We start from the raw sequence: 24,566 nt of genomic DNA, 5'->3' as shown, positions 1-24,566 counted from the left end.
GTGACGTATGCATTGTAATAACACTTTTGTATAACACTGTTTGCTCCTGCCATGTTGTGTACTGGTTTCCTGGGCCTTTGTCAAGCTGTTTGTACAGCTTTTAGCCCAGGCGACCATCCACTTGTTGGAAAATAAATTTGATTTGATTTCATTTGATGTAATTCGAAGGCAAGACAACCGCTGGTCCTTAAGAGTAACGGAGGGGATTCCAAGAGAAGGAAAGGGTAACAAGGGGCGGCAGGAAGTTAGGTGGGCGGATGAGATTAAGAAGTTTGCGGGCATAGGGCGCAGCTGACAAAGGACAGGGTTAATTCGAGAGACATGGGAGAGGCCTTTGCCCTGCAGTGGGTGTAGTCAGGCTGATGATGATGACGTTGAAAATGTTGACCAAATTGAGTATGAGCCCCCGTGGTTGGTGTCCCTATTTCAGGATTCCGTTGGCCGAGGCTGTGGTTGCCCTGTTAACGATCCATTTCTGGTCCTCAGGGCCAGAAACTACATATAGACACTGCACCAAGGGCCGGGTCGGTGATCGGGCCGGTCGAATGCTCAAGGATACAAACACGCATTTCTACGCATTTTTTCCTAAACATTTCAGAAATTTCACCAACGTGTCACTTTCTCTAGTTTTTGCTAACGTTCTTATTGCTGGCTTTGCTATCCTGTATTCACCAGTGCTTTCCTGCTGTCGTCCTCTGTTTGTTTTGCTTGGCTATTATCCATGTATCTACCTTGTAAGAATGTTTTTACTAGTACATTGTGAATTGTTAGTCCACAGTTATTAATAACAGAATTGTACAATTAGTTTTCAGTCACGACTCTTTATGTTCTGAATTACAAATTTGCAACTGACGATGCCAACTATCATTTGTACGTGTCCGTACGCACATGAATTGTTAAGGGGCACAGACACCGTCAAGCTGTCTTCTTCAGCTTTTTGTCTGTGCTCCAGACCTCTGTAAAGATGTCGAATGAAGATGAATGAATTAATGAATTAATGAATGGTTTGGTTTGGTTTGGTTTGGTTTGGTTTGGTTTGGTTTGGTTTGGTGTATGGGGTTTAACGTCCCAAAACGACTAAGGCTATGAGGGACGCCGTAGTGGAGGGCTCCGGAAATTTCGACCACCTGGGGTTCTTTAACGTGCACTGACATCGCACAGTACACGGGCCTCTAGAATTTCTCCTCCAAAGAAGTTCAACCGCCGCTGCCGGGATCGAACCCGCGTCTTTCGGGTCCGCAGCCGAGCACCATAACCACTGAGCCACCGTGGCGGCGAATGAATGAATGAATGAATGAATGAATGAATGAATGAATGAATGAATGAATGAATGAATGAATGAATGAATGAATGAATGTCATTCAACAGTATGGTCCCCTGGGCACCAAGGGGTACAGGGCAGCGAACTGCGCCGCAGCAAATCCTGCCCAGTGTTGGCAACTTCCGATTTCTTCAAACAATTCAATCATCGTCATCAGCGATGGCTCGCATGGTGCACGGGCCCGCACCTTCTTCAAAGAAGAAGAGGTCTCGTTCGGGCGAGCGCGTCAGCCTGTGTTCACTCCCCGTATTTCGATTAGAAAGCGCCTTTTTGAAGGCAATCCACAAGACTTCCGCCAGTTTCGCGTACGGAGCCTCAGCGTAAGCACCTTTGTGAACCCGTGTGCGTCGCTGGAACAGCCGTTTACAGTCGATCCCGCTCCGCATCCCTCTCCTGCTGTTCCGTCGCCGACTAAGCGGACGTCGACGCCATGTCCCAACGCGGCAGCCCCGAGCACTCGATTGAGGAGGACCGGCGTCCGCCCACCCCCCGAGAGCTGCTTCTCACCTTGGCGGGCAGCTGGACGGGTTCGCTTTGCATGGGCTGCACGCTGGGCTACTCGTCGCCCGCAAAGTACAGCCTGGCCAGAACGTTCAAGGATGGACTGCACGGCTTCGACATCTCCGTCAGCGACTGGTGAGATCCCTGACGAGCTAATCTTCGCGAAAGGTAAAAGCCTTCTTAAAGGGAAACTGCATAGGTTTTAGAAATCAACGAGCTCAAGAGGGTCGAATGTGTGAAACTTGCAGGTAAAGAATGCGAAGTCTTTTTGGGCCAGCACTTGAAATAGTGAAATAATCGCCGATTGAAATCCTTTGAACGGGTACGTGCTTGCGCGAAGAAGACGGGACAACAAAGAGACACACATGACATATTCAGAGCGCAACTTCCAAAATGCTGACATGCAGACATGAACAGCGCGTATATTTGCCTGTTAATATTGTGATTGCCCAGCGCCGCTATAAATGTATCTGCCTTCTACGAAAAAATAAACCAGTTGGAAGTTGCGCTCTGTACATGTGTGTGTTCCTTTGCTGTGTCCCGTGTTCTTCGCCCATCACGTACCCGTTCAAAAATGAACCAACTCGCCCAAACAAGAGTTTTACTTGATTGAAATCCGGATGCCCTTCAAGCTTCTCCGCAGCGCACAACGCCAAGTGAGAGGCGCGTGATGACGTCATCGAAGGTATCGGTACATTTCCAACGCACAAACGCCTGCTTTGAAGGAAAAAAAACCAACGCCACCGAAGGCAAACCCCGTCGAGAGTTGTTTGGCAGTGTCTAAGGAGTCAGGGAAGGGTGGGGCTGACGATAATGGTACTTTGAAATCATACCTTCCGTGACGTCACGCTGAATTTCCCTGCACTCCTCCGGTGCATTGAGGAGAAGCGCAAAATTCAATCGTCGATTACGTCATTATTTTAAATGCTTGTGCAAAAACACTTGGCATGCTTTGCCTGCAGCCCACATAGATTTGAATCCTTGAATATCGCGAAATTCTCAAAAAAGTGCTGCAGCTGCCCTTTAACCACATTCTTAAAGTAAATGCGATAACAATCAGAAGTTGGGTCACACCCCAAAAATTTCAGGACTCAAAATTTCGGAAGTACGCCCGCCCCAGAAAATGAATTAGGGAGATTAAAGTGGATCAGTAGTGGATTGAGGGCCACCCGAAAAAATTCCAAAGGGCGCCCTAAAGATACTGAAAGTAGGCCTACCCCCAGAAATGAATTAGCGTGGCCCCAGAACATGAATTAGGGTGGATTGGTTTGGATTCGTGGGTAGATTAAGGTGGTTCAGTGGTGGACGGGAGTGGATTTGCGGGTATTGGGGTATATTAAGATGGATTAGGGTGAATTAGTTGGCATTAGTGAGGGCCACCCCCAAAAATTCCAAAGGACCCTCAAAATTTTGGACTAGGCCCACCCCAGAAAATGGATTATGGTGGACTAGTTGGGATTAGTGGACATATTAACGTGGGTCAATGGTGGATTAGCAGGTATTGGTGGGTATATTAAGGTGGATTCGTGGCATATTATAATTCAGTGGAATGTACTCGAGCATTTTAGTGCTCAGATTTTCAAATTTGGCGATGCTGACGTTTCGATTCATCTCAAACAATCAAGGAATTTCGCCGCGGAGAAGCCCGATGGTTTTTGCAAGACGTCCTAAACGCTATTGCATTAATACACATAGATTGGCCTCGTTTAAGGGGAGCTGAAATGCATAATACTCGCACGCGCTTTGTGACGTCATCATCACCAGACTGACCACGCCCACTGCAGGACAAAGTCATCTCCCATATCTCTCCAATCAACCTTCCCCTACGCCTTGCGTAAATAGGAATGGTATCGTGTTTTGTTTTATGGGCTCATGACTAGGATCATGAGCCAACGCAGCAAATGTGGGGATCAACATATGCAACATATGACCAAACTAATACCCGTGCCGCACGGCCAAATTTAATGACATTAAGTGCTTACTGCCTTAAGTTTTAATGGCATTCGTGCGGTGCCACACGCATAAATTTGATGGCATTAGCCTTACTGCCATTCGTGACATACTGAGTTCACCACAACTCATTCGCCCGTGCAATGCGTACTCTCGTTCCCATTCCACACGCAGAAAAGCGTGAGTAACAACTCCCTAACCAGAAGCAAATGGTTAATTCGTAACTTTGTCAGAATAAGCATCTGTATACGCCGCGGTTTCGATGGAGAGAGCGCCATTTTAACCAGTCTTTTTTGACAGGTACTCTGGACTTGTGTGCCGACATGCGCCTTTATGGCTACTTTTCCAACTTGTAAAGCAGGAACCGCCGTATTTTATGGAAAATCATTTTTACATTACATTTGAACGACATTCCCGATATATTGCGCTCATTAGCAATGTTTATAGTAACATGAAACTTTTGACTGCCTTGCAAGCGTTATCGTCATCCTCACTTTCGATAATGGCATTAAATGTGGATGTGTAGCACCAACTCCGAAAAACTTAAAGCCTTCAGCATTTACTGCCATTTCTTGTGCGCGTGTGCAGCGGTATTAGGAAAGCGGCCGTAGTAGGCACAGCTGGAATAGCGGCTGGAGTAGGTACAGTCTTTGTCAAAAGTTTAGAGCCCAGGGAGTCCACTTCAACCTTTATATTGGGACTCCAGGAGCATTCGTGGAAGTCCTACCTATTGCAGGAGGCAGTACCAGAAATCTTCTCATGTCCAGGAAATTTGGAGCGAATTTGGAGCGCTATAGATCCATTAAAAACGACAGCTCTAAAGAAAGCCCCCTGGGCTCCAAACTTTTGACAAACGCTGTACATAAGCGACTGGAGGTATATGAGCGGCTGGAGTAGGTATATAAGCAACTGGATGTATATGAGCGACTGGAGTTGGTACATAAGCGACTGGAGGTATATGAGCGGCTGGAGTAGGTATGTAAGCAACTGGAGGTATATGAGCGGCTGGAGTAGGTATATAAGCAACTGGATGTATATGAGCGACTGGAGTAGGTACATAAGCGACTGGAGGTGTATGAGCGGCTGGAGTAGGTATGTAAGCGACTGGATGGATGTATATGAACGACTGGAGTAGGCACATAAGCGACTGGAGGTATGTGGGCGGCTGCAGTAGGTATATAAGCTCTATTACCGCAGGTACGACCCCCTGCTGACCATCGGCGCAGTGCTGGGAGCGGCATCTAGCGGCGGAGTGACTCAGGCGCTGGGCCGCAAGGCTATGCTCACGGTCGTCTCGCTGGGCTTCCTGTCAGGCTGGACGGTGACGTACATGGCACACGGCTCCACCTTCCACATCTACTCTGGCCGCTTCATCACCGGCTGCGCCATGGGACTCGTATCGGTACTTTCGCCCGCCTACATCGCCGAGGTGACGCTGCCCCACAACCGAGGAACCATGGTGAGGGGCGCCTTGCGCAAGGTTTTCAGTATCATTACAGCCTTGAGAATAGTCATCTTAGCGGTGCAGTGAAGAGGAATCTGAACTCGTCTTTTTACCGCGGGAACTCAATCCACACGTTCCGAGCATTCTTAGAAACTTCAATTCATTGTCCGATGCGGCCGATTTCCGTAATTAAATCGGATTAACGTCCGGCTCCCACCTTTATTTTTTTTATTCTCCCCGTACGGTGGGCGGAGTCGACCAACGCGTGGAGTGCCTTTCACCCAGTCTCGTGGCGGCTTGCCGCTCTGCCATCGGCGGAGTAATACGTAGTAATCCGCAGAAGCAAATAGTCCGCGCGTATTTTTATTTCTGCGTGCTTATTTTGCGGTTATATTACCTGCGAATGAAACTCTTTATTCACGGAAACCTAAAAAAAATAAAGCGAAAGCAAAGCCCAGGGGCTTGGGCAGGGCATCTAATGCGAAGGCAAGATAAACGCTAGTCCTTAAGGGTACCGAGGGGATTCCAAGAGAAGGCAAGCGTAGCAGGGGGCGGCAGAAAGTTAGGTGGGAGGATGAGATGCGGGGATACAGTAACCGCAGCTGGCGAAGGACAGGGTTACTTGGAGAGACATAGGAGAGGCCTTTGCCCTGCAGTGGGCGTATAGTCAGGCTGACGATGATGATGATGTTGTCCAAGAAGGCAAAGTGTGAGAAACAGGGAATGGCGCCAATGGCTCGCAGGGCGGCATGCTGCAGTTCGCCATCACGGTGGGCATCCTGTACTCGTACCTGTTGGGCCGCTTCCTCACGTGGGACTTCCTGGCCCTGGCGTGCATGGTGCCCGCCGTGGGGCTCTGCGTCGCCTCCATATTCTGCGTGGAGTCCCCTCGCTGGCACCTGCTCAACGGGAGAAAGGTGAGCCCAAGGTTTTCGTCCAAATTTGAGCAGGAAGGCGTTAGCCGCGAAGCTCGATGCGATTTGAATGGAAATCTCCGCGGGCCGGCGTGACGTCACTCATATGAGATGGACCTCCTCGAGGCTACCTTTTTCGGCGAGACATGCTCATACTGGTACGTCGCCAGCAGTAGCTACAGCGAAGCAGTAGTCTAGCCAATACTATAATAAATAAAAAATCAGGGGCCACTTTGGCTCTATAAGGTGCTGCAAGGCGAAAGCCTTTCCTGGCGCACTGTTTGGCATTGACTGCGAGACTGTGCTGTACTAGTGCTTTATTTGACTACACACTTTGAAGTTTACGCCAGGCTTTGGCCTGTTGCTTGGAGCGCGTTTTATCTGCTGGGGAGAATCTTGAGTCTTGCAAGCCTGTAGTGCTGCAGGATTCCTCTGTAAGAAAACAACCTGTCCTTGCCGGAGTATAGGGCGGGTGGGATGCACGACCCAGCTCGGCGGGACTATCCAAATCCCCAATTGTGTAGCTTCTATTCGGAAGTCAGACAAATGCAAAAATTGTGAGAGCAAAGCCGATCTAAATCATACGATCTGGAACTGCCCTCAGTCCCTACCCGCGAGTCAGTTCATTACCGACTATGCTCATTGGGAGGCTCTATTGCTCAGCCCCGACCCGGGGACACAGATCAAGCTCCTCCAGCTGGCTGAAGACGCCGCCGCTGCCCAAGGGATAGTGGCCGCCGTTTAAGCGGGGTGCGACTAGGTGTCGCTCCTCTCCACCCGCTGGAAATAGTTTCACCACCACCACCACCACTACACACTTTGACTGCACACTGTGACTGCCGACTTTGACTGCTTCTTTAGCACGACTCTCTCTCTCTGCTTCGATGAGTTCGGTTGTATCCGCGGCTCTGTTCGCAGTAATGAGGCATGTAATGTGATCACCCACGGACGCCTTACGCCCCCTGTTCGAGCGGACGGCAACTATTTTATTAGTTGTCGTGCGCTCCAAAAGGGGGCGTCAGGAACCCGTGGGTGACCTCATTACTTCCAATCCGCGCACTCTCAGACGTCATAACCATTTCGACCAACCAAAAAGCGTGACGCCTCTGTCGACAACGATGCGGAATTAAAGGCTTTCGCCTTAATAGTCTTAGTCTAAACATTCTACCGGGTGCGTTTGCTTTCAGTCAGCAGCCGACGAATTTTCGCCACTCCCCAGAGGGCGTCATATCTTTTGAAAAAGGTGGATTAAGCACTACCATCTCGTGACTTTTGAACCGAAAAATTACGAGGAACTTTAGCGGCTAAAGTGGTGAAAGGCGAAAGCCTGAGTGCTGCATTCTGCTACGCGATTCTTCACTTCACATTCTGTTGGTGCATTAATTAAGTGCCAATTAATGACGCCAAATCTTTGCCTTTAGGAGTGGAACGCGACAGCGTGTTGTAGCGCTGCCAGGGAGTCCAAGGAACGCCACCACCCGTTCGGCGCGATGCCTTGCCCTTTGAACGCAACGCTTTTTGAGAAAAGAAAATGGAGCTGTAATTCTCTGTCATCTCGGTGGACACCTGAACCGCACCGTACAGGAAGGGAGGAAGTGGAGAGAAAGAAGAAAGGGGGGCCGTAATGAAGAAAATGAAAATTGTATTTGAGGAAAAGAAATTACGCAGTAACTGTCTCACATATCTCGGTGGACACCAGTCAAAAATTGCATTTCAGGAAAGGAAATTGCGCAGTTACTGACTCTCATATTTCGGTGGACACCCGTCAAAATTCGCGCGCAGAGACGTCACGACCATTTCGACCAATCTGAAACGCGGACAAGTTTTCTAACACGTCTTGGTCACGACCATGGAGGAAAGAAGGAAAAGAGGAGAGGCTGCTACGTCACATTTTTTGAAGCCGGAAGCGAGGGCTCCGCCATGACACTTGGCCGCTGTCTCAGCCAATGGCATGCTAGCGCCGCGAAGATCAACGCGAGCAGCGCGAGCAGACGATTTCGCGCCGCGCCTGGCTGTCGGCAGCTGTCACACACGGCGGAAAGTGAGGCTTCTGCTCCGATTGACAACAAAGACGCTGCGATGCCCAGCTGCTGCGTTCCTGGGTGTCGGTCGCGCACGCCAGGACAAGAACCGGGCGTCACTTTCCACTCGTAAGTATACTGCATTTTGTTTTCGTATTTAATCGACTGCGTAATGAGTAAAATGCATGCTCGCAGAACATAACGCGCGACACGGCGTGAACGTGGTATTCGTACCGCCCCGGACTTATTCGTGGCTCTTTGTCCGAGTGCAGTGAATAGTATTGTTTTCAAACAGGTTTCCGAAAGATCCAGAGCGAAGGAGCCAGTGGACTGAGGCCGTTAGACCAGGCCAATGCGACTGGGAAGCAGCAAAATGGACCTTCAAAACATTTTCTGGCCGAGCACTTCGATCGGATGTCGCCGCTCGTAGTTCGTATACGTGCGGATGCCGTCCCCCTTCAGGTGAGGAACCACCTCGATACATTGTCAAGAGATTGGAAAGAAATGCTGTTATTGAGAAGGTGCTTTATTATAGCATTGACTGCATGTATGCTTTCAATATGACGTTTTAGGTGTTCATGAAAGAAATAGAATGAATGGCTTTAGCTAGACGTTATGATCGAGTAGCGCGGCTACAGTATTCCCGCACTGATAAAAAGTAATCACTACTGCTAAACTGGCTGCGGTTTGTATATGGTTCTGATGAAACTCTGCTTACTGTACATGATTATTTATTTATCAGCTTACGCACTCCTTCATTAGAAGAAAATAAAAAGAGATCCTTGTCATCTATAGCATCGAACACACCACAGTTTCTTTGGGGCATCATTTCCACTTGATATTATTACTTGTAGTGTGCAAATGTTTGCGCCTAGCAGTAATCTGTATGGCGGTGCATTTTTCTTGTTATCTCGGCCATAGCGCCTGGGAAGTGTCACTGTTTTATAAGGGAGCACTGTGATTCCTTAAAACCATAGTTCGTTTGCAAAATAAATCAGAAAGAAGTTCCTTAAGGCATAGAGCACCGTACGTATTTGCTCGCGTAATTTGAGCACGTTTTTTCTTTAATTAGGGCTCCAAAAAGCGGGTGCACAATTTACGCGCAAGCGAGTTATCCGAACACATCCTAAAAAAAAAAAAAAAGGTTGGCACCCCTCGCTGGCAAAACGAAAAGGTTGACTCGTCCTCCCCACCCACGCTATGTAGCTCCCCGCGGGGTGGCATGACGGCACGTGCTTAGCTCAAAGCAATAAACGCGCAAAGATTCAATCGCGAAGTAAGCAGTGGGAGGAGATAACGGGCAATAAAACGGGGCCCTTGCGTGTGGCCCGGCTGACTAGCAGAGTTTTGGATTTGGGCGCGCGCGCAACTGTTCGTCCGGGATAGCGACCGCCAGCGTGAGCAAGCCGGGTAAAGGGCGCAAAGTTCGCACCCGCGTATACATGCTAGTGGTGTGGCTCAGCATAGTGCGCAAAATGTGCGAGTATTTTTTTTTTAATCTGGTTAAATGTTTGAACTTTTTGGGGAGCACAATCTAAGTGCGGGCGCAAATTACACGAGTAAATACGGTAAATGTCTGACTTTGTCAAGATAAAATTCTATTCAAACGGCCGCTCACAATATAGAGCACATTACAACCAGTCATACTGAGTATTGAAAAGAATAGCTTTGTAATGTGAATGCGTCATGTACGGTCGCCGTCAAAAGTAAATGGAAGGCAACTTTGTCAAAAAAATTTAATTTCTTTAAATCTAAAGCATAATGGTCCATGTTTGTTGGTGCTCAGTGCAAGTCGCACAATCCCAATTAGTCTGCACATATGTATTCAAGGATGCATGAATTGAGCGGGCAATGATTAAATTTTTGTGTTAATGTTGCCTTCCATTTACTTTTGACAGCACCTGTACACCACCGACTTAGGCTCATGCTTGATGGTAGTCATTGTCAGTTTTTTCAGGAGTAATCAGGGGTTTGATTTAGCTTGATTGCTACTGAATCAACCAGAAATTACCTGCTTCCTAAAATCAGATTTTTGTCTTTTGTGGTAAATGAACAATGCGCACATTTTCAAAAATAAGTCAGTTAAGTAGCATCAGCAGTACATGTCCAGAGTGCAAATGCTAGTTCTTGTTCATGAATCTACATGCTGTAGCTTCACACATGGCCATGTACTATTGGTCACTGATGTTCAAGAATAGGGGCTGCAGTTAGCAGTCTCCCAGAGCTTTCTTTAGCATGCCTGCACTACTGTCCTTTAGGGTACAGGGTGACTGAAGTATCGTATTTTGTAAAAATGTGGAGTGCATGGTTTTCATACTATAGAAGCCGGAATAATCAAGAGAGTAATTAGTGTACCATACTTTCAATTTTAGTTCTAGATATTCAACCCAACTGAAGGTGATTTTGGCCTTTCAAACTAGTAGTGTCAAAATGGGGTGATAATCCCACTGCACGCAGCAACAGAGTAAGCACTAGCATATAAGTTCTAGCATATAAGGGAATTCTTTACCACGCAACACTTTTAAGAGCAAAGATTTTGTGAAAGGACTAGAAAGCCATATTTTGCATACTTAACATATCCTGTTTTCCTTCCAGAAGAGTTATTTGTCATGCGTTTCGCATTCTTATCATACATGAGACGTGTTGTTGCCATTTATTACCCAACATTAGTTTTATCATATAGTTGTTCTTTTAAGAAATGTGTTGTTTCCCATGTGTTCTTCCTCGCATTGTATATGTTCTTCTTGTTGTATTCTGCATTTGTATGCCCATCCTGCTTGGGCCAAAACTGCCTGCAGTATATGTAAATAAATAAAATATACAAGTTTTGCAACCTGCAACAAATTCATGTTCTTAAATGATGAAAACACTTTTCTACGTGCACTTGGTACATATGCATACAGAGGAAAACCTTATCATTCTACCAGCCACAATTTGTACACTATATTAATCATTCTTTAGCTGTCATCATGCCTTAGTTGTGCACAGCTCAAATGCCCGTCTTATGTGCAGACTATGTTGGTTGGCTCATGGTTTTGACAAATATAGAACAGCATGTGCACACAAGTAGGACATACCACACAACAAACAGAACAGAAAATTGGACAGAAAACTATGCTATTTCTATACTGTTCCAGGCTAGGCAGATAAGAGTAGAATACAACAATGCAACAATAGAAATAGTGTCAGCAGGGTACCCTCTTTCTTTACATATATTACAGAAAGGAATACATGAAGCAGAAGGGAGGGAAAATGATTCACTTCTTCCACCAGCTGTCACAACTGTTACCAATTTCTCAAGTCACTTAATTCCACACAGTGCTCCAATTACTTTGCATTCACATTGCTTAAATTTTATCAACTTTGTGATACAGAAACAACTACCGAGAAATGAAACATTTCACACAATTTGGCAAGACCGGTCCACAAATATTTTTCTGTCTCAAAGCCCTCATTTACTGCCTTCCTATATGTTTTTACTCTCTCTGTTCGAATAGTTCATGGTTACAAAGTGATCTAATTCAGTTGTGCATTTCTTCTTCTTTCTAGTCTTTTTGTTGAATCCTTTTTATGTGTGTTCTCATTCCATACACGAGTGTTATCACTTTTGTTAAAAGATTTTGCTGGCTTCAGGTAGCAAGCTATGTTTTGTAATAAGTGTCATGCTGTGTCAAGCCTTTTCAAGGCTCATATTTTGATTTTCCAATAAACTACAAATTTTGGACTTCACTAATGCGTTTAATCAACTGAATGCAAGAAAGTGCAACTCGGCGAAGTGGTCGCAGGTCGACTCGGCATCTCGGTAAACGGTAAGTTGCGAGGTACACTCAATCTTACAATGGCATGGCCTTACACTTCACCACCCTTAAGAGCAAATGTTTTAAACCTAACAATCCGCCTCCTAAACCCGGCTTTGTGTCCTTACGCTCGCACAACAGCACTCGATCGAGACAGCAGCGCGGGTCGGTCGATCCAGTGGGTCCATATCGGAGAAAATTTGCACGCAGTTGACATGTCGCTCGCACAGCGTACAGTAAACATATGGTACGCTTCAGACTGCTTCGCGTATCGCTTTGCTGACGGATACCATCGGATGCGGAGCGGCTTTCTTGGCACTGCACGCTTCGGTGAGCACACCGCGGCCCACGCATATCGGTCGCCAACACTTCCGTTATGCATAGGGGAATGTAGACGCAACGGGTATACTTACAAGGACACAGTCTGGACGAGTTTGTATTTATTCGTGGTTAAAACAGCGCGGGAAAAATACACAAAAATGAAGGAACACGTATACATACACCAAACAAGCGCCTACTCGCAAATGGCTTTTTCTTCCCGCGCTGCTGTAACCATAAACCAGCGTGTCACCGTCGTCTATCGCTTTATGAGCCGTCGGCACTGTCAATTTCTCCTTGGAACAAGACTAGCAGCGTTGAGGGACGCAACCGCACAAAGCCGAAAGAGAATAGCGAAGCTGCAGCGCCAAGCCTTTTCAGAGAAAGCTGTCGCGGGCTTCCAAAACAACCGCTTTCGTCAAGACGGCATCCTGAATGAACTAAGCGCACAGCAGTGAAGACACGCACCGACTACAGGCCTCTGGAACTTTGTGCCTCCCGCGGACCACAACGATTGAATAAAAATGCGGATTTCCAACTCTACTCGACCGGCTCTGCCGACATGGGTGATGCGTGAAGCAGACGACGCCGCTGCGCCCAACGCTGCTATTGGCTGCGCCGTCGGCCAAGGAATCCCAGTAAGCCTTGCAAAACCACGTGACTTCCTCCACGTTTTTTGTCAAGCGGCTCGGATAGCGAGGGCCTCTCCTATGGTTTCCTTCCTCCATGGTCACGACAGTATGAGCCATCAAAGGCTTTAGCCTTAATACAATTCTGTCGTCCGGAAATGCCAATGGTTTGGCGCTCTTTGGCCGAGGTTGCCCTAGCGGCAGAAAAATGCATCCCAGCAGCGACCTATAGATTCTTTAGGCGGTCATGCGTGGACTGCCTCCACCTTCTAGACGGTGTTGATGATCTAAGCCTCGTCACGATGGCGACGCAGGCAGAGGCGCTGGAGTGTCTGCACCGGATCCGTGGCAACCGAGCCGAGGAAGAGTGCATGGCCATCGAGATGGTGTACGTGACGGCGCCCATTCCGCCCGCGCACGTGCTTCTGGCCGTGCACGTCAGCTTCCTACAGCAGTTTTCGGGCATCAACATGGTCATCTTCTACACGTTCAGCCTGTTCGCCGGCGCCGGGCTGTACGTCACCGAGGCCGACTCCTCCATTCTCATCGCGTCGCTGCAGGTGATGCGATGCTAGATACGTCAACCTCTAAATAACAGCTATATCTTACCGGTACTCATCAACGGGGCAGAAACGTGGAGGCTAACGAAAAGGGTTCAGCTTAGGTTAAGGACAACGCAGGGAGCTACGGAATGAAAAATGGCAGGTGTAACGTTTACAGACAGCAAGCAGGTAGAGTGGGTGAGGGAACAAACGTGGATTAATGACATCATTGTTGGAACCAAGAGGAAGAAGTGGGCTTTGGCAGGGCATGTAATGCGAAGGCAAGATAACCGCTAGTCCTTAAGGGTAACGGAGTGGATTCCAAGAGGAGGCAAGCATAGCAGGGAATGGCAGAAAGGTTGGTGGATGAGATTTAGAAGTTTGCGGGGATACGGTTGCTGCAGCTGGCAAAGGACAGGGTAATTGGAGAGACATGGGAGAGGCCTTTGCCCTGCAGTGGGCGCAGTCAGGTTGATGATGATGATGAAGTCAACTTTTTAGTTCAGCATTTTACAACAGCGTCTGCCCGAACGTTCTGTACGGCTTGTGGAGTCGTTTGTGTTAGTAACCGTTTTCTGGACGAAGCCAAACATCCTGCGATTGTCTTCAGCGCGAGTTCCTTTCCAGCTCGTGAGCGTTCACTTCTTGAATAATATATCGCGTTACCACCGCCTTACCACTTCCAATGGTTCTGACCGGTCAATCAGAGCCGAGCCAGATGCACACAGGTCTCAAGGTTGTTCATTCGAAGTGACCGCTGTCACTCAATTTTTTTTTCCTCGGAGGATGAAATGTTCTTTCTTCTGCTCACTATCCTCTCCCTTTCCCTTTCATTTCCGCCGGCTGCAGCTCGGGTGCTTAAGACATTAGATGGCTACTGCCGCGGCTGGCAACACTCTATTGCTTCACCTTTTTTTCGTTTTTATTTTTTTAAATAAACCACTACCACCAGGGTGAAATGTCTCGAAGCTTTTAGCTTTCTTTGTATAGACTCAATGGCGTTTGCTGATCTGTTCTTTACTGGTCATTTTCATGTCCTAAAGGAATGAATGAAAACAGGAAAAAACTTCACGATACGACAGTTTTCATAGAGCAGCTGTATACCTGCAATTAACATTTCTTTTGCCTCTCCCTGCTCTCTCAACATCAGAATGAAAACAGCCATAATGATTATTTTTCCCACTCTTGGTGAGAAATGAAGACTCATCTCTCTTGCCCCTTTCTTTTCGTCGGCAACACGTACCGTGCGTAGCATATATAGATGTTAAAAATGAAGGAACCCGTTTTCACGACAGGTATACATTACCGCCACAGTTGATGTCCCCTCTACGGCTGCGCCAGTTGCGATCCTGTCTTGACTGCGCCAGTTGAATGTCCACTCTTTTGAACTTATAGAGGGGAATTGGGTTGATGATAATTGTTGTAGGATGCTTAACGTATTGCAGATTCGATTGCTCAATCACATTGCTAGAGGACACTTCTGGAGAGGTTAACTTTTTATAACAATTAAAAGCACAAAGGAAGATACAAGCAAGGAGAAAACATATTTACACTTGACTGGCTCGTAGTTCTACGTGACGAAACCAGCCCTCGGTAATGCCGAAACAGCTGGTTTTAAACCCTATGTCCCCGCCCTCGGTGGGAAGAATAACCAATCAGGTACTGCACAAACATCCACCCAATAACTTATTGGGGAAAGGAAAACATCACCAATCAACAATTCGGAAAGGACAACACAACCAATCAATGATTGGGGAAAGAAGGTAACTCATCGCGACAAACACTGTACACATATGTACACTTTCCATCATCATGATTTTGGAGAATAATGCTTTCCTGCTGCGAGCTTCGCGAACACTCTCAGTTTCCCAACGTCCGGTCGACCCAAGTTCAAGGAAAGTCAATTCAACCCATCTGTTAAGCATCGTCGCTCCCCATGCTTGCAGCTAGCATGGCAATATCCTGTTGACCGCGCTTCATGCTGTCAGCGCACGCCGCTGCAGACATGGGACAAAAGCCACGCACTGTGACGCGGGTCCGCCTCGCCGCAAGCATGTGCACACAGAATGCGACCTAATGAAACCGTCCCTGAAGGGAGTTTGACCTTTCCCGTAATCCTCCGCTATCCGGCGCCCCCCTTATCCCGCTGGTTTGACTCACCCCCTTCTCTGCGGTTGTGCGGAGGGCCCCAGAGAAAGAAAGTAATGGGCATTCTACTAACGCGAACCGGATGCGGCAAAACAAAGTACAGCACCGCGAACTTCACTGCCACGCCACCGGTAATGTTTCCATCCTAGCGGCGAAAGGCATGAACTAGGACTTGCGCACTGCAGCAGTGCTATCTGTGCATGCAGGTCTGCACTTCAGTGCGTCTTGAAAAGCAGTGCCCCCCTTTGTCTCGCCCAGGTATTCACCACGATGGCGGCGGTGGCCGTGATGGACATGGTGGCCAGGAAACGCATGCTGCTCGTCTCGTCACACCTGTGCGTCTTCTCGCTGGTGGCCATGGGAGCCGTGGCCTACGTCACCACCGAGCAGGAGAACCGCGAGCGGGATGTGATCGACCGCTTGCCCGTGCTCCTCGTTGCCTTCTTCATCGTCGGTAAGCGGCCAACTTTTGCCAGGCGTTTGCCATTGGTCGGTTGTTTGCCTTTCGCCAATCACAGACCGACACACCAGTTAGCTGCCGCGGTGACTCAGTGGTTATGGTGCTCGGCTGCCGACCCGAAAGATGTGGGTTCGATCCCGGCCGCGGCGGTGCAGTCTCGATGGAGGCAAAATTGTAGAGGCCCGTGTACTATATGCGATGTCACTGCACGTTAAAGAACCCCAGGTGGCCGAAATTTCCGGAGCCCTTCACTACGCCGTCTCTCATACCCCGAGTCACTATGGGACATTAAATTTCAAAAACCAAACCAGTTGGCCAGCTGTTTGCCCGACGCTGGCCTGAGCTAAGTAGGTCGAACACATCGGCTACCAACTTGAGGCCGGCGAGTTACCAACCCTCGGCCATTGGCAAATTTCGCTTGGGTTGCACCTGTCCACACTGGCCGGTTTGCAAACCTCATCTAATATAAGCACGTCTGCGGTAGAAACGTCAGGATTCAAAACTTGAAGAACAACACATGCACAAAGCCAAGGAATAGCAGAAGGGAGACGTTTACGGATTGATTTGTGCTGGTTTAACGTCCTAAAGGGACTCTGGTTATGAGGGACGCCGTAGTGAAGGGCTCCGGAAATTTCGACCTCCTGGGGTTCTTTGACGTGCACTGACATCGCACAGACACGGGCCTCTAGAATTTCGGCTCCACCGAAATTCGACTGCCGCAGCCGGGATCGAACCCGCGTCTTTCGGGTCAGCAGCCGAGTGCCATAACCACTGAGTCACCACGGCGGGAGAATCGCACGGTGGTTCAAAACGCAGAACATGAAGATCTCTTTTGAAGACAAAAAGGCAGGAACAGACAGGCGTCACAAAGCTATGCGTGTTAGTTTTGACGAAGAAAATGCAGTCTTGTCATAGCAAAACCAAAGACGCCAATATTCGCAAAACCCTTTAAGCATGACCTAGAATGGACTGTGTAATGAGTCATTGACTGTGTAATTAGTCATTGGCATCCACCCAAGCGCAGCCATACGGCTACAAAGGAAAGCTATACAGCTTTCTCAGAAAGACATGTATGTACAATTACAGACAACTTATTTTTCACATATTTTCCTTCTTCAAAAAAAAAAAGCAAAGAAAAGGCGCTATCATCACGTCTACTCTTTAGGCGAAGCTTAAAGGGAAGCTGAAACGTTTTTTTGAGAATTCGAGGTTATTCAAGAATTCGAATCTATCAAGCTTCAAGATAAAGCATGAAAAGTATTTTTGCACTAGCATTTAAAATGGTGACATAATCGTCGATTAAAACCGCGACGATGTTTAGGCTTCTCCTCACTACGTTGGAGGAGTGCGAGGAAACTAGGCAGTGACATCATTGTTGCCGAAATTTCAGATGCCCGCTGCTTACGCCTGCATGCTGCTGTGCGTCGGCAAATGGCGCCAAACAATGCATCGTGAGCTTCGCCTTCGATCGCGTCGGTTTTCTTCCATGGAATAACCGTTTCTTCGCTGGAGACGTAGTTCCGTCATACGTGACGTCATTATCGGGGCCCCTGCCCGTCGCTGTGTACTCCAGAGAAGCCTGAACGGGGACGACGACTTTATTCGGCGATTACGCAACCATTTCAAATGCTAGAGCAAAACGATTTCGCAGGCTTTGCCTGCACATTTCACACATTGGGCAGCCTTAAACTCATCGAATTCTAAAACCGCTCAAATTCTAAACCTTATAACCGTATAAGGCGCCTCGTGCATTAATTTTTCACCCCTCCCCCCCCCCTCCTCCTTTGGCACGGCGCAGGCTTCTCTATCGGGCTCGGCCCCGTTGTGTGGCTGCTGAGTGCCGAGCTCGTGCCCCTGCGCGGCAGCGGCTCCCTCCTCTCCATGGTGTGCGCCATCAACTGGGCGTGTGCGGCGTGCGTCACCGTCTTCTTCGACCAGGTGCGCGACACCCTGGGCCTGTCCGGCCTGGGCTTCTTCTTCGGCACCATCACGTTCGTGGGCTCGCTGCTCGTCACCTTCCTGCTGCCCGAGACCGGCAGGATCACCCTCGAGGAGCTGCTCCAGGAGAACCTCTTCTTCCCCGAAGCGGAGCCGCAGACCGGCCGAAAGGCCAAGTAGAGCCAGAGAAGGCTCCCGCGAAGCGCTCGCATTTTTTCTTTTTTTTTTTGAGTATTGGAAATAGTCCCATACGAACAGTGAAAAATGAACTGACCATAAAAGAATACTTCTGCGCTAATAATACCTTTATTATGTTCTCTTTTTTTCCGCGAGCTGTGCGGGAGTGGAACTCCCTTGATGTTTCCGTGATTGTACAGCCAACTATACTGGCAAATTTTTGGTGCTAGCTGGCAAAAGTGTACAAACTGTGTCCGGGAACAAACTGTGATTTTTTATTTTTTTACTTCTAACATTTTTGGGGGTTTCCATGTATTTTGTATTTCCATGTATTTTTATTTCTCGTGACCATTTATGAAGTGAAGAAGTGATGATTATTCGTTCGGTTTCTTTGTATTGCCTTTTTCCAATGCCTCTTCCGATTGTCCCCATAATTTTCACTGTCCTTTCTGCACACTTGAAATTGTGTTTATGCCTGGTCGACTGCGGACAAAACACACTCCTGTAAAAATCCCGAAAAAGGAATTGGCAGTATTAATAAATAAATAATAAATAATAAAATGCACCCACACGCATTTCCGTTTCAATATCCTGTGTTTGTACATAGTATATATTGCCGCCCTACCGCTGTCCTTTCTGCTATCCCTCCACCGCAGCGATGGCCTAGTGGAACTGGCTCCTTTGAGAAAACCGGAGACAGTAGAACATGTGTTCCTGGATTGTTGGGATGCGGTGTTCTACTGGGATGCTTTGCAAAGAACCCCAAAGAAGGACTTGGCATTGACACCCCGCGGAATTCGGTACCTGACCACTGAAAGTGATGTGTCTTCTGCTGTCTGCTGTCTTCTGCTCCTTCCTGTGTATGTTTGTTCGTGTGCGCAATGCCACACGCCACAATGACCAGATTGTTATTGGGCCTTCACAGCATTTGGAGGAGTAGAATGGCTGTTAGACATCGTGACTTGGATGCGCGATCGGTATGTGGTTATTTTGTGGAACATGTGTATAAATTAAGAGAAGACTTGAAGCAACAAGATTACGCGGATGATGTATTGAGTCTGATGGACCAACTTGCGTTAATGAAAGTCCATTATACACGGTTGTCTGCCAAGGGGCATGACAACTACGATAGTTTACTGATGTATTCATGCAATAAAGAAAAAAAGTGATGGCCTAGTGGTTGAGCATCCGCCTCGCTTGCGGGAGGTTCGGGGTTCGATCCCCAGTGCCGCCGGGTACCCACCGGTGATGTAATAGGTACAAGCTTTCCCCTGGCCTGCTGCTCGGCTTATTAAGGCTGGAATGCTTGGGAAATTGGTCTTTGACCCCACCTTGAGTACAAGAAAAACATTGTGCCATGGCGCTCCATGGCCGCAGATGCCCTTGCGCGATAGAAATTAAACGTCATTATTTCTTTCTGCTAAATCGACCAATAAGTCTCCTTTCCAATTCCCGGAACGTACACCAGGCATTCTGATTGTGTTCGGCTTCAAAAAAAAAAACAATTTTTCAAAGTTGCCGAGGAACCGTAAAAGTGTGTTGGTTTCCATATTTTGCTTCCTAATATGCATAAAAAGCATGCAGATACGCAATTCAAAAAATGTCCAAATTCAAATCATGACTTGCTCTGTAATGAAACAGTGCTATAAGTAATTAGTCTGATCAGTCCCAAGACAAAGTGGGTAAAAGAGTGGTCTTAGGTGCTCAGGTATTCCAAAAAGCATTCCAAGGAGCTCAAGAGCTCAAAAAACCATTTAAAAACCATTTAGCCATCGTGCTTTGATGTTTCTGCTCCCTCTAACTTCTATTTTACATCGATGCTGATTGCAACGACTGCCGTCCTGTCTTTAGTGAAGAATTTATCAATCTCCCACAATGTCGTTATGAGTTAAGAACATTTCCATGCACCTAGCACCGCGCGGCCGCCGTGTCGAAACGACGACGAAGTGGCGGTGGGCTCGAGAGGAGCGCTAGGGTTAGACCTTGATTAACAAAAGGACCGACATCCTTCTTGGGTTCTCCCCTGCAAGGGCTAGACCTTGCTCTGAGATAAAAAAAAAAATGGCAGTGGTTTAGCTCTGGTTAAACATGGAGGATAACGAAAGCAACGAAGAGAAAGAGAGGGAATGGAGAGCATGCGGCAGCGGCGGCGGTCCCGGCACGCTAGCTATGCGCCGCTACTGCGCATGCGCAACTGGCCAGCTGGCGCGCCGTGTGACGTCACTGCTCCTCGCGCATGCGCAGTATGGCCTTGCCTCAGCTCCGCGAATGGCTCGACGACTAACGCAGTGTTGCTTTCGCAACAAAAGGGGCGACCTCATTCTTGGGTTCTTTCCTGCGCCTAACTGGATGGCTCTCGCTGTGTGCTTTTCGAGCAAAAGCGGCGCAAACAGATCAGCTTCGCTGGACTATAGTGCCTAGAATATTCTAGGCACTACAGCTGGACACTGCATGAGAGCACTATGCTATCACCACAGCCAATCACGCCTCGTGTTAAAATGCAACACTTTCTCGCGCTGTGCACTACACACCGTCGTCTTCATCAATTTCCATCTGCGACGCGAGCAGATCTATCAGCTAGCCTCGATCGGAGCTTAACCGGAGTCTAATATCGTCGCCAAATACGCCGACAACCTAGAAAAGCTACGATCCAATCAGGCTAAACACATGCTCTCCCACGTCTACTTGGTTTAACTACGTTAAAACTAGGGGTGTGCGAATATCAAATTTTTCGAATACGAATCGAATACGAATACTTCATTCCGAATATCGAATCGAATATCGAATAATCAAGGACAGACGCATTTAACCACTACAAAACATTATTTGAGCACCCAAGAACATCATAGTTAAACTATCAATGATTAAATGAACACAAAAGGTGTGTGTGGCTGCACAAAAACTATCATACTCGAACATTATTTTTAGAAGAGTAGAAATATCAGAGAAGATGGCTGGTACACAGCATTGATTAAGGCTAGCTTGCCATCAGCACAAACGCGTGTTGCTGGGATGAACATAAAAGGTTGTAGTGAAGGAAAACCCGCTGTTCCACATGGTGAGGCAGAAGTAGTTCCCTTCTAGCTGAAATGACTTCTCCAGCCACAGAAAATGCCCTCTCATTTGGCACTGAACTGGCACGTATTGCGAGGTACTTCGTGCAGGTATAGCCACAAAGGAGCTCACCAGCGCAGTCAGCTACGGCATGGCCCTTGGAGGAAGGAAGAATTTTCGCGCATTGCTCTGGGCGCCGCCTTGTTGTTTTGTCTCCGTCGATAGGGCTTACGGACCGAAATGAACGCCGGTGCTCACGATGTATATTCGGCTAGATACGAATATTCGCGTCGGGTCGAATATTCGAGACAACACGAATACTTGATTTCGAATCGAATACTAAAAGTATAATATTCGAATTATATTCGAAAATTTCGAATATTCGCACACCCCTAGTTACAGCCCTACTAAGCCTACCTTTTTTTTTTCCTGCCTGGAAAGCCACAAAAACAGTACACACGCCCTTTTTATATCAATTGGAATGGCTGAATACCGTAAAAATTCACGTATAATACAAGGTTTTTTTTAACCGAGCGCCGTTACCACCACACATGGAGGAAGGAAAGAACTAGTTTTAGAGCGCAGCTCTTTGGCGTCCGTTCCTGGGTTTCGCGTCGTCGTCGGCTTCGTAACCAGCTCCGCCCCCCTTTCATCCCCCCAGCGCTATCGGCGTCAGCGGCATCAGTCAGTCGCTGTTATCTCTTCCCTCCTCCCTTTATCGTGTTGTCCGCTTGCTGCGCGCGCTTCTGCCCCCATCGTTTGCCGCTGGGTGTACACGCCGCCCCCCTCACCCCTCTTCCTGCGAGTCTCCGGTTGTCAAAGCGCCGGCTCGAACTTAATTCCTTTCTTCGCTCCTCCTCCAATGCAACCCCTGTGCGGTGGCAATCAGAGAGCCAGATCGGTGGCGGCGGATCTGTATATGTGCACCGCCCGAGCCGAAATTGCGAATACGTGTGAAAAATAAAAAAAAAATTCTGTGATAGCGCATACATGTGTTGCTCGATTTCTTTGCCTCAATCTATCGAAAAGGTGAAACAGCTTATTTGCTGCGCTCAAATTTCGCATTAGGAAGTAACGTAATCGTCGGTAATTTTTCTTCCTCCATGCCACCAGACTTCGAGTGATAGGAGGCGCTGTCTAGCGGTGGCGTAGGTCGGTAGTTTCGATTTCAACTACAGGCCACTATGCTGACCTGACCTCGGGACGCTTAGGACGATCGCGCCTCCAATGGTATCGGGACCACGAAAACAGTCCTTGGCTGCTTTTAAAAGGAAAGTAATCGTAGCTGCCTAAAGCATAGGCACCGCATCAAGCGCTGCTACATGGTCAGAGAGAGAAAGGAATTGTAATGAGGCTAGCGGACGCTTGGGCTAGCATTCCTGAAGAACTCGTCGATTGTAATTTCAAGAAATGCAGGATACCAAACGCGCTCGACGGTACCGAAGACGTGTCTCAGTGGGACGATACGTACCTCTGACAAGAGCTTTCTGAAGACAGTGCACCCGACGACGACGATCACTTCCGGAGCCGGTTTGCGCATGCTCGTGGCGAAGGACACGAGTAGGAGTGAGTGCGGCGCCCGATCTGCCAGATATTTGGCGCCCGCGCTACGCGCGTCCTCTCCGGCGCGCCGGCGTACACAAATAATCGGAGGACGTTCAGTTTGCGCGACTTCCGGAACAACTTACTTTCCAGAACAACTGTACTTTTTCGAAGAAATATTTTTTCACACTGTGCTTTATTTTGTGTTGTTTAATACTGCGTCTTGCATTTTGAAACTGTCTCCCATGATTATCCCTTTTACAATGTTATTTCAGTTGTGTGAACCTTCTTCGTGAATTTTTTTGCGACCTACCTAAAAAAAAGAAAACAAACATGTACCCATTCCTGCAACAGCCTCGAAAGAGGCTAGCAGTATGTTCCAAATAAAATAAATAACTTCGAGCTGACTACTTTCTAGCATTATACGCGGACATGGGCGTCCGGAAGGGGGGCAAGGGGAGACGGTTGCCCCCCCCTCCCCCTGGAATTACGGAAATTATTTACGCCCTATAGTTCCGTTTTGGTGATAACCTACCGCCGCTCCCATCCCGACATCGGATGCCCCCCCCCCCCCCTCTCTGGAAAAATTTCTGCCGACGTCCTTGTACGCGGATGAAAACTTCGTTTTTGCTATCCCCAAATTACACCTCGTATTATATGCGGGTCCGTATTTACGTGGGTTTTCCCGGTATTCCTCCGAACCCTACCAAGCGCAAAGACATATCCTATTTAATGCCCTACAGCTTTTGAAATCCCACACCTAAGACAGCCTCGCTGGGTAAACTAGCTTTTAGTATTGCTGGGTTCAGTTTTTAACAGTAAAGAGTCTAGACAAGATCCCAAGCGCTCTCTGCTGTACCTCAGGTATGAACTTTGCCTTAAATCGCTTGCTAATAGCCTCTGTAAAACTCCTCTGCCTCTGAAAAAAAGGTAGCAAAAGTTCCTGCTGGACAAACCAGCTTGCTGCGTAAATGGCTCCAAGCAAGAGGGTAAACCGACGTTAGGCCTAGCAGGCACCAGACACAGTGCTCAGCTCACTTAGAGGCAAGCGCCTTTCGATGCTTCGGATCTCACATGAACTGCATGCAAAACATGTGTACCACAAAGGGCACAAAACATCAATGGAAACAAAACTGAACAACCAAGAAAACCAATCCATAGCACAGTCAAGAAGCCACTGGATGTCAATCCGAAGGCTCTATCTGCCCAGCATGCCTCAGGCGTGCTTAGTGGATAAGTGCAAGGCCACCAGCTTTCCCTCTAGTTAATACTAAAAACCTCTAAGTGCTTTACCATTGCACCATTAGTAGCATCTCCATTGTGAAGTTTATTACCTGAAAATTCCCTGCCAAAGAATCTGTTCTACACAACACACAATGCAAATTTTCATGACAATCAGGTAAACAAAAGCCACATTGTGTCAGCTACAATTACACCACTTGTGATGATAAGTTGCTCGCAGAAGTACATATGGGGACACTTGACCTGTCAGCAGTGCTGTGGCTGTGTCGTCGAGATATGTGGATTCTCAGGTGTTCCCTTCTCGAGCACAAGTATGGGCACGCGCTACATGCAAATCGTTTCTCGCCAGTATGTGTGAGCATGTGGCGTGATAATGCAGAACTCTGAGCTGTTGCAAAGGAACACAAACTGCACATGTATGGTTTCTCCCCCGTGTGGCGGCGGCGGATGTGGAGAAGGCAGTGTTCTTTCACTGAAAACTCGGCCGAGCACACATCGCATTTGTAGGGTTTTTCTCCCGTGTGAGTTCGCAGGTGTCGCTTCAGATTCCCCATTATCGGCGAGGCGT

At 47.9% G+C, this 24,566-nt stretch overlaps 1 protein-coding gene across 1 annotated transcript; it reads left to right on the top strand.

Moving 5' to 3' along the window:
• The first annotated feature begins 1,742 nt into the window (after positions 1-1,742).
• LOC149366644 (facilitated trehalose transporter Tret1-like) lies at positions 1,743-18,448 on the top strand. Its single transcript, XM_089551778.1, has 6 exons — positions 1,743-1,957; positions 4,970-5,231; positions 5,960-6,133; positions 13,210-13,455; positions 15,844-16,039; positions 17,844-18,448. The coding sequence occupies exons 1-6, from the start codon at positions 1,752-1,754 to the stop codon at positions 18,161-18,163; spliced, it is 1,404 nt and encodes a 467-aa protein (XP_089407904.1). The 5' UTR covers positions 1,743-1,751; the 3' UTR covers positions 18,164-18,448.
• Positions 18,449-24,566: the final 6,118 nt, after the last annotated feature.

The sequence above is a fragment of the Amblyomma mixtum genome, chromosome 1 (assembly GCF_055824585.1).
Source record: "Amblyomma mixtum isolate Tamu chromosome 1, ASM5582458v1, whole genome shotgun sequence".
Lineage (NCBI taxonomy): Eukaryota > Metazoa > Arthropoda > Arachnida > Ixodida > Ixodidae > Amblyomma > Amblyomma mixtum.
This window is presented reverse-complemented; position numbering and strand designations above follow the sequence as displayed.

Coding starts and splice junctions, on each gene's coding strand:
- LOC149366644 (XM_089551778.1), top strand. CDS start 1,752: ATGTCCCAACGCGGCAGCCCCGAGCACTCGATTGAGGAGGACCGGCGT. Junction 5,232..5,959: donor CCCACAACCGAGGAACCATG/GTGAGGGGCGCC, acceptor AATGGCTCGCAG/GGCGGCATGCTGCAGTTCGC. Junction 6,134..13,209: donor ACCTGCTCAACGGGAGAAAG/GTGAGCCCAAGG, acceptor ATGGCGACGCAG/GCAGAGGCGCTGGAGTGTCT.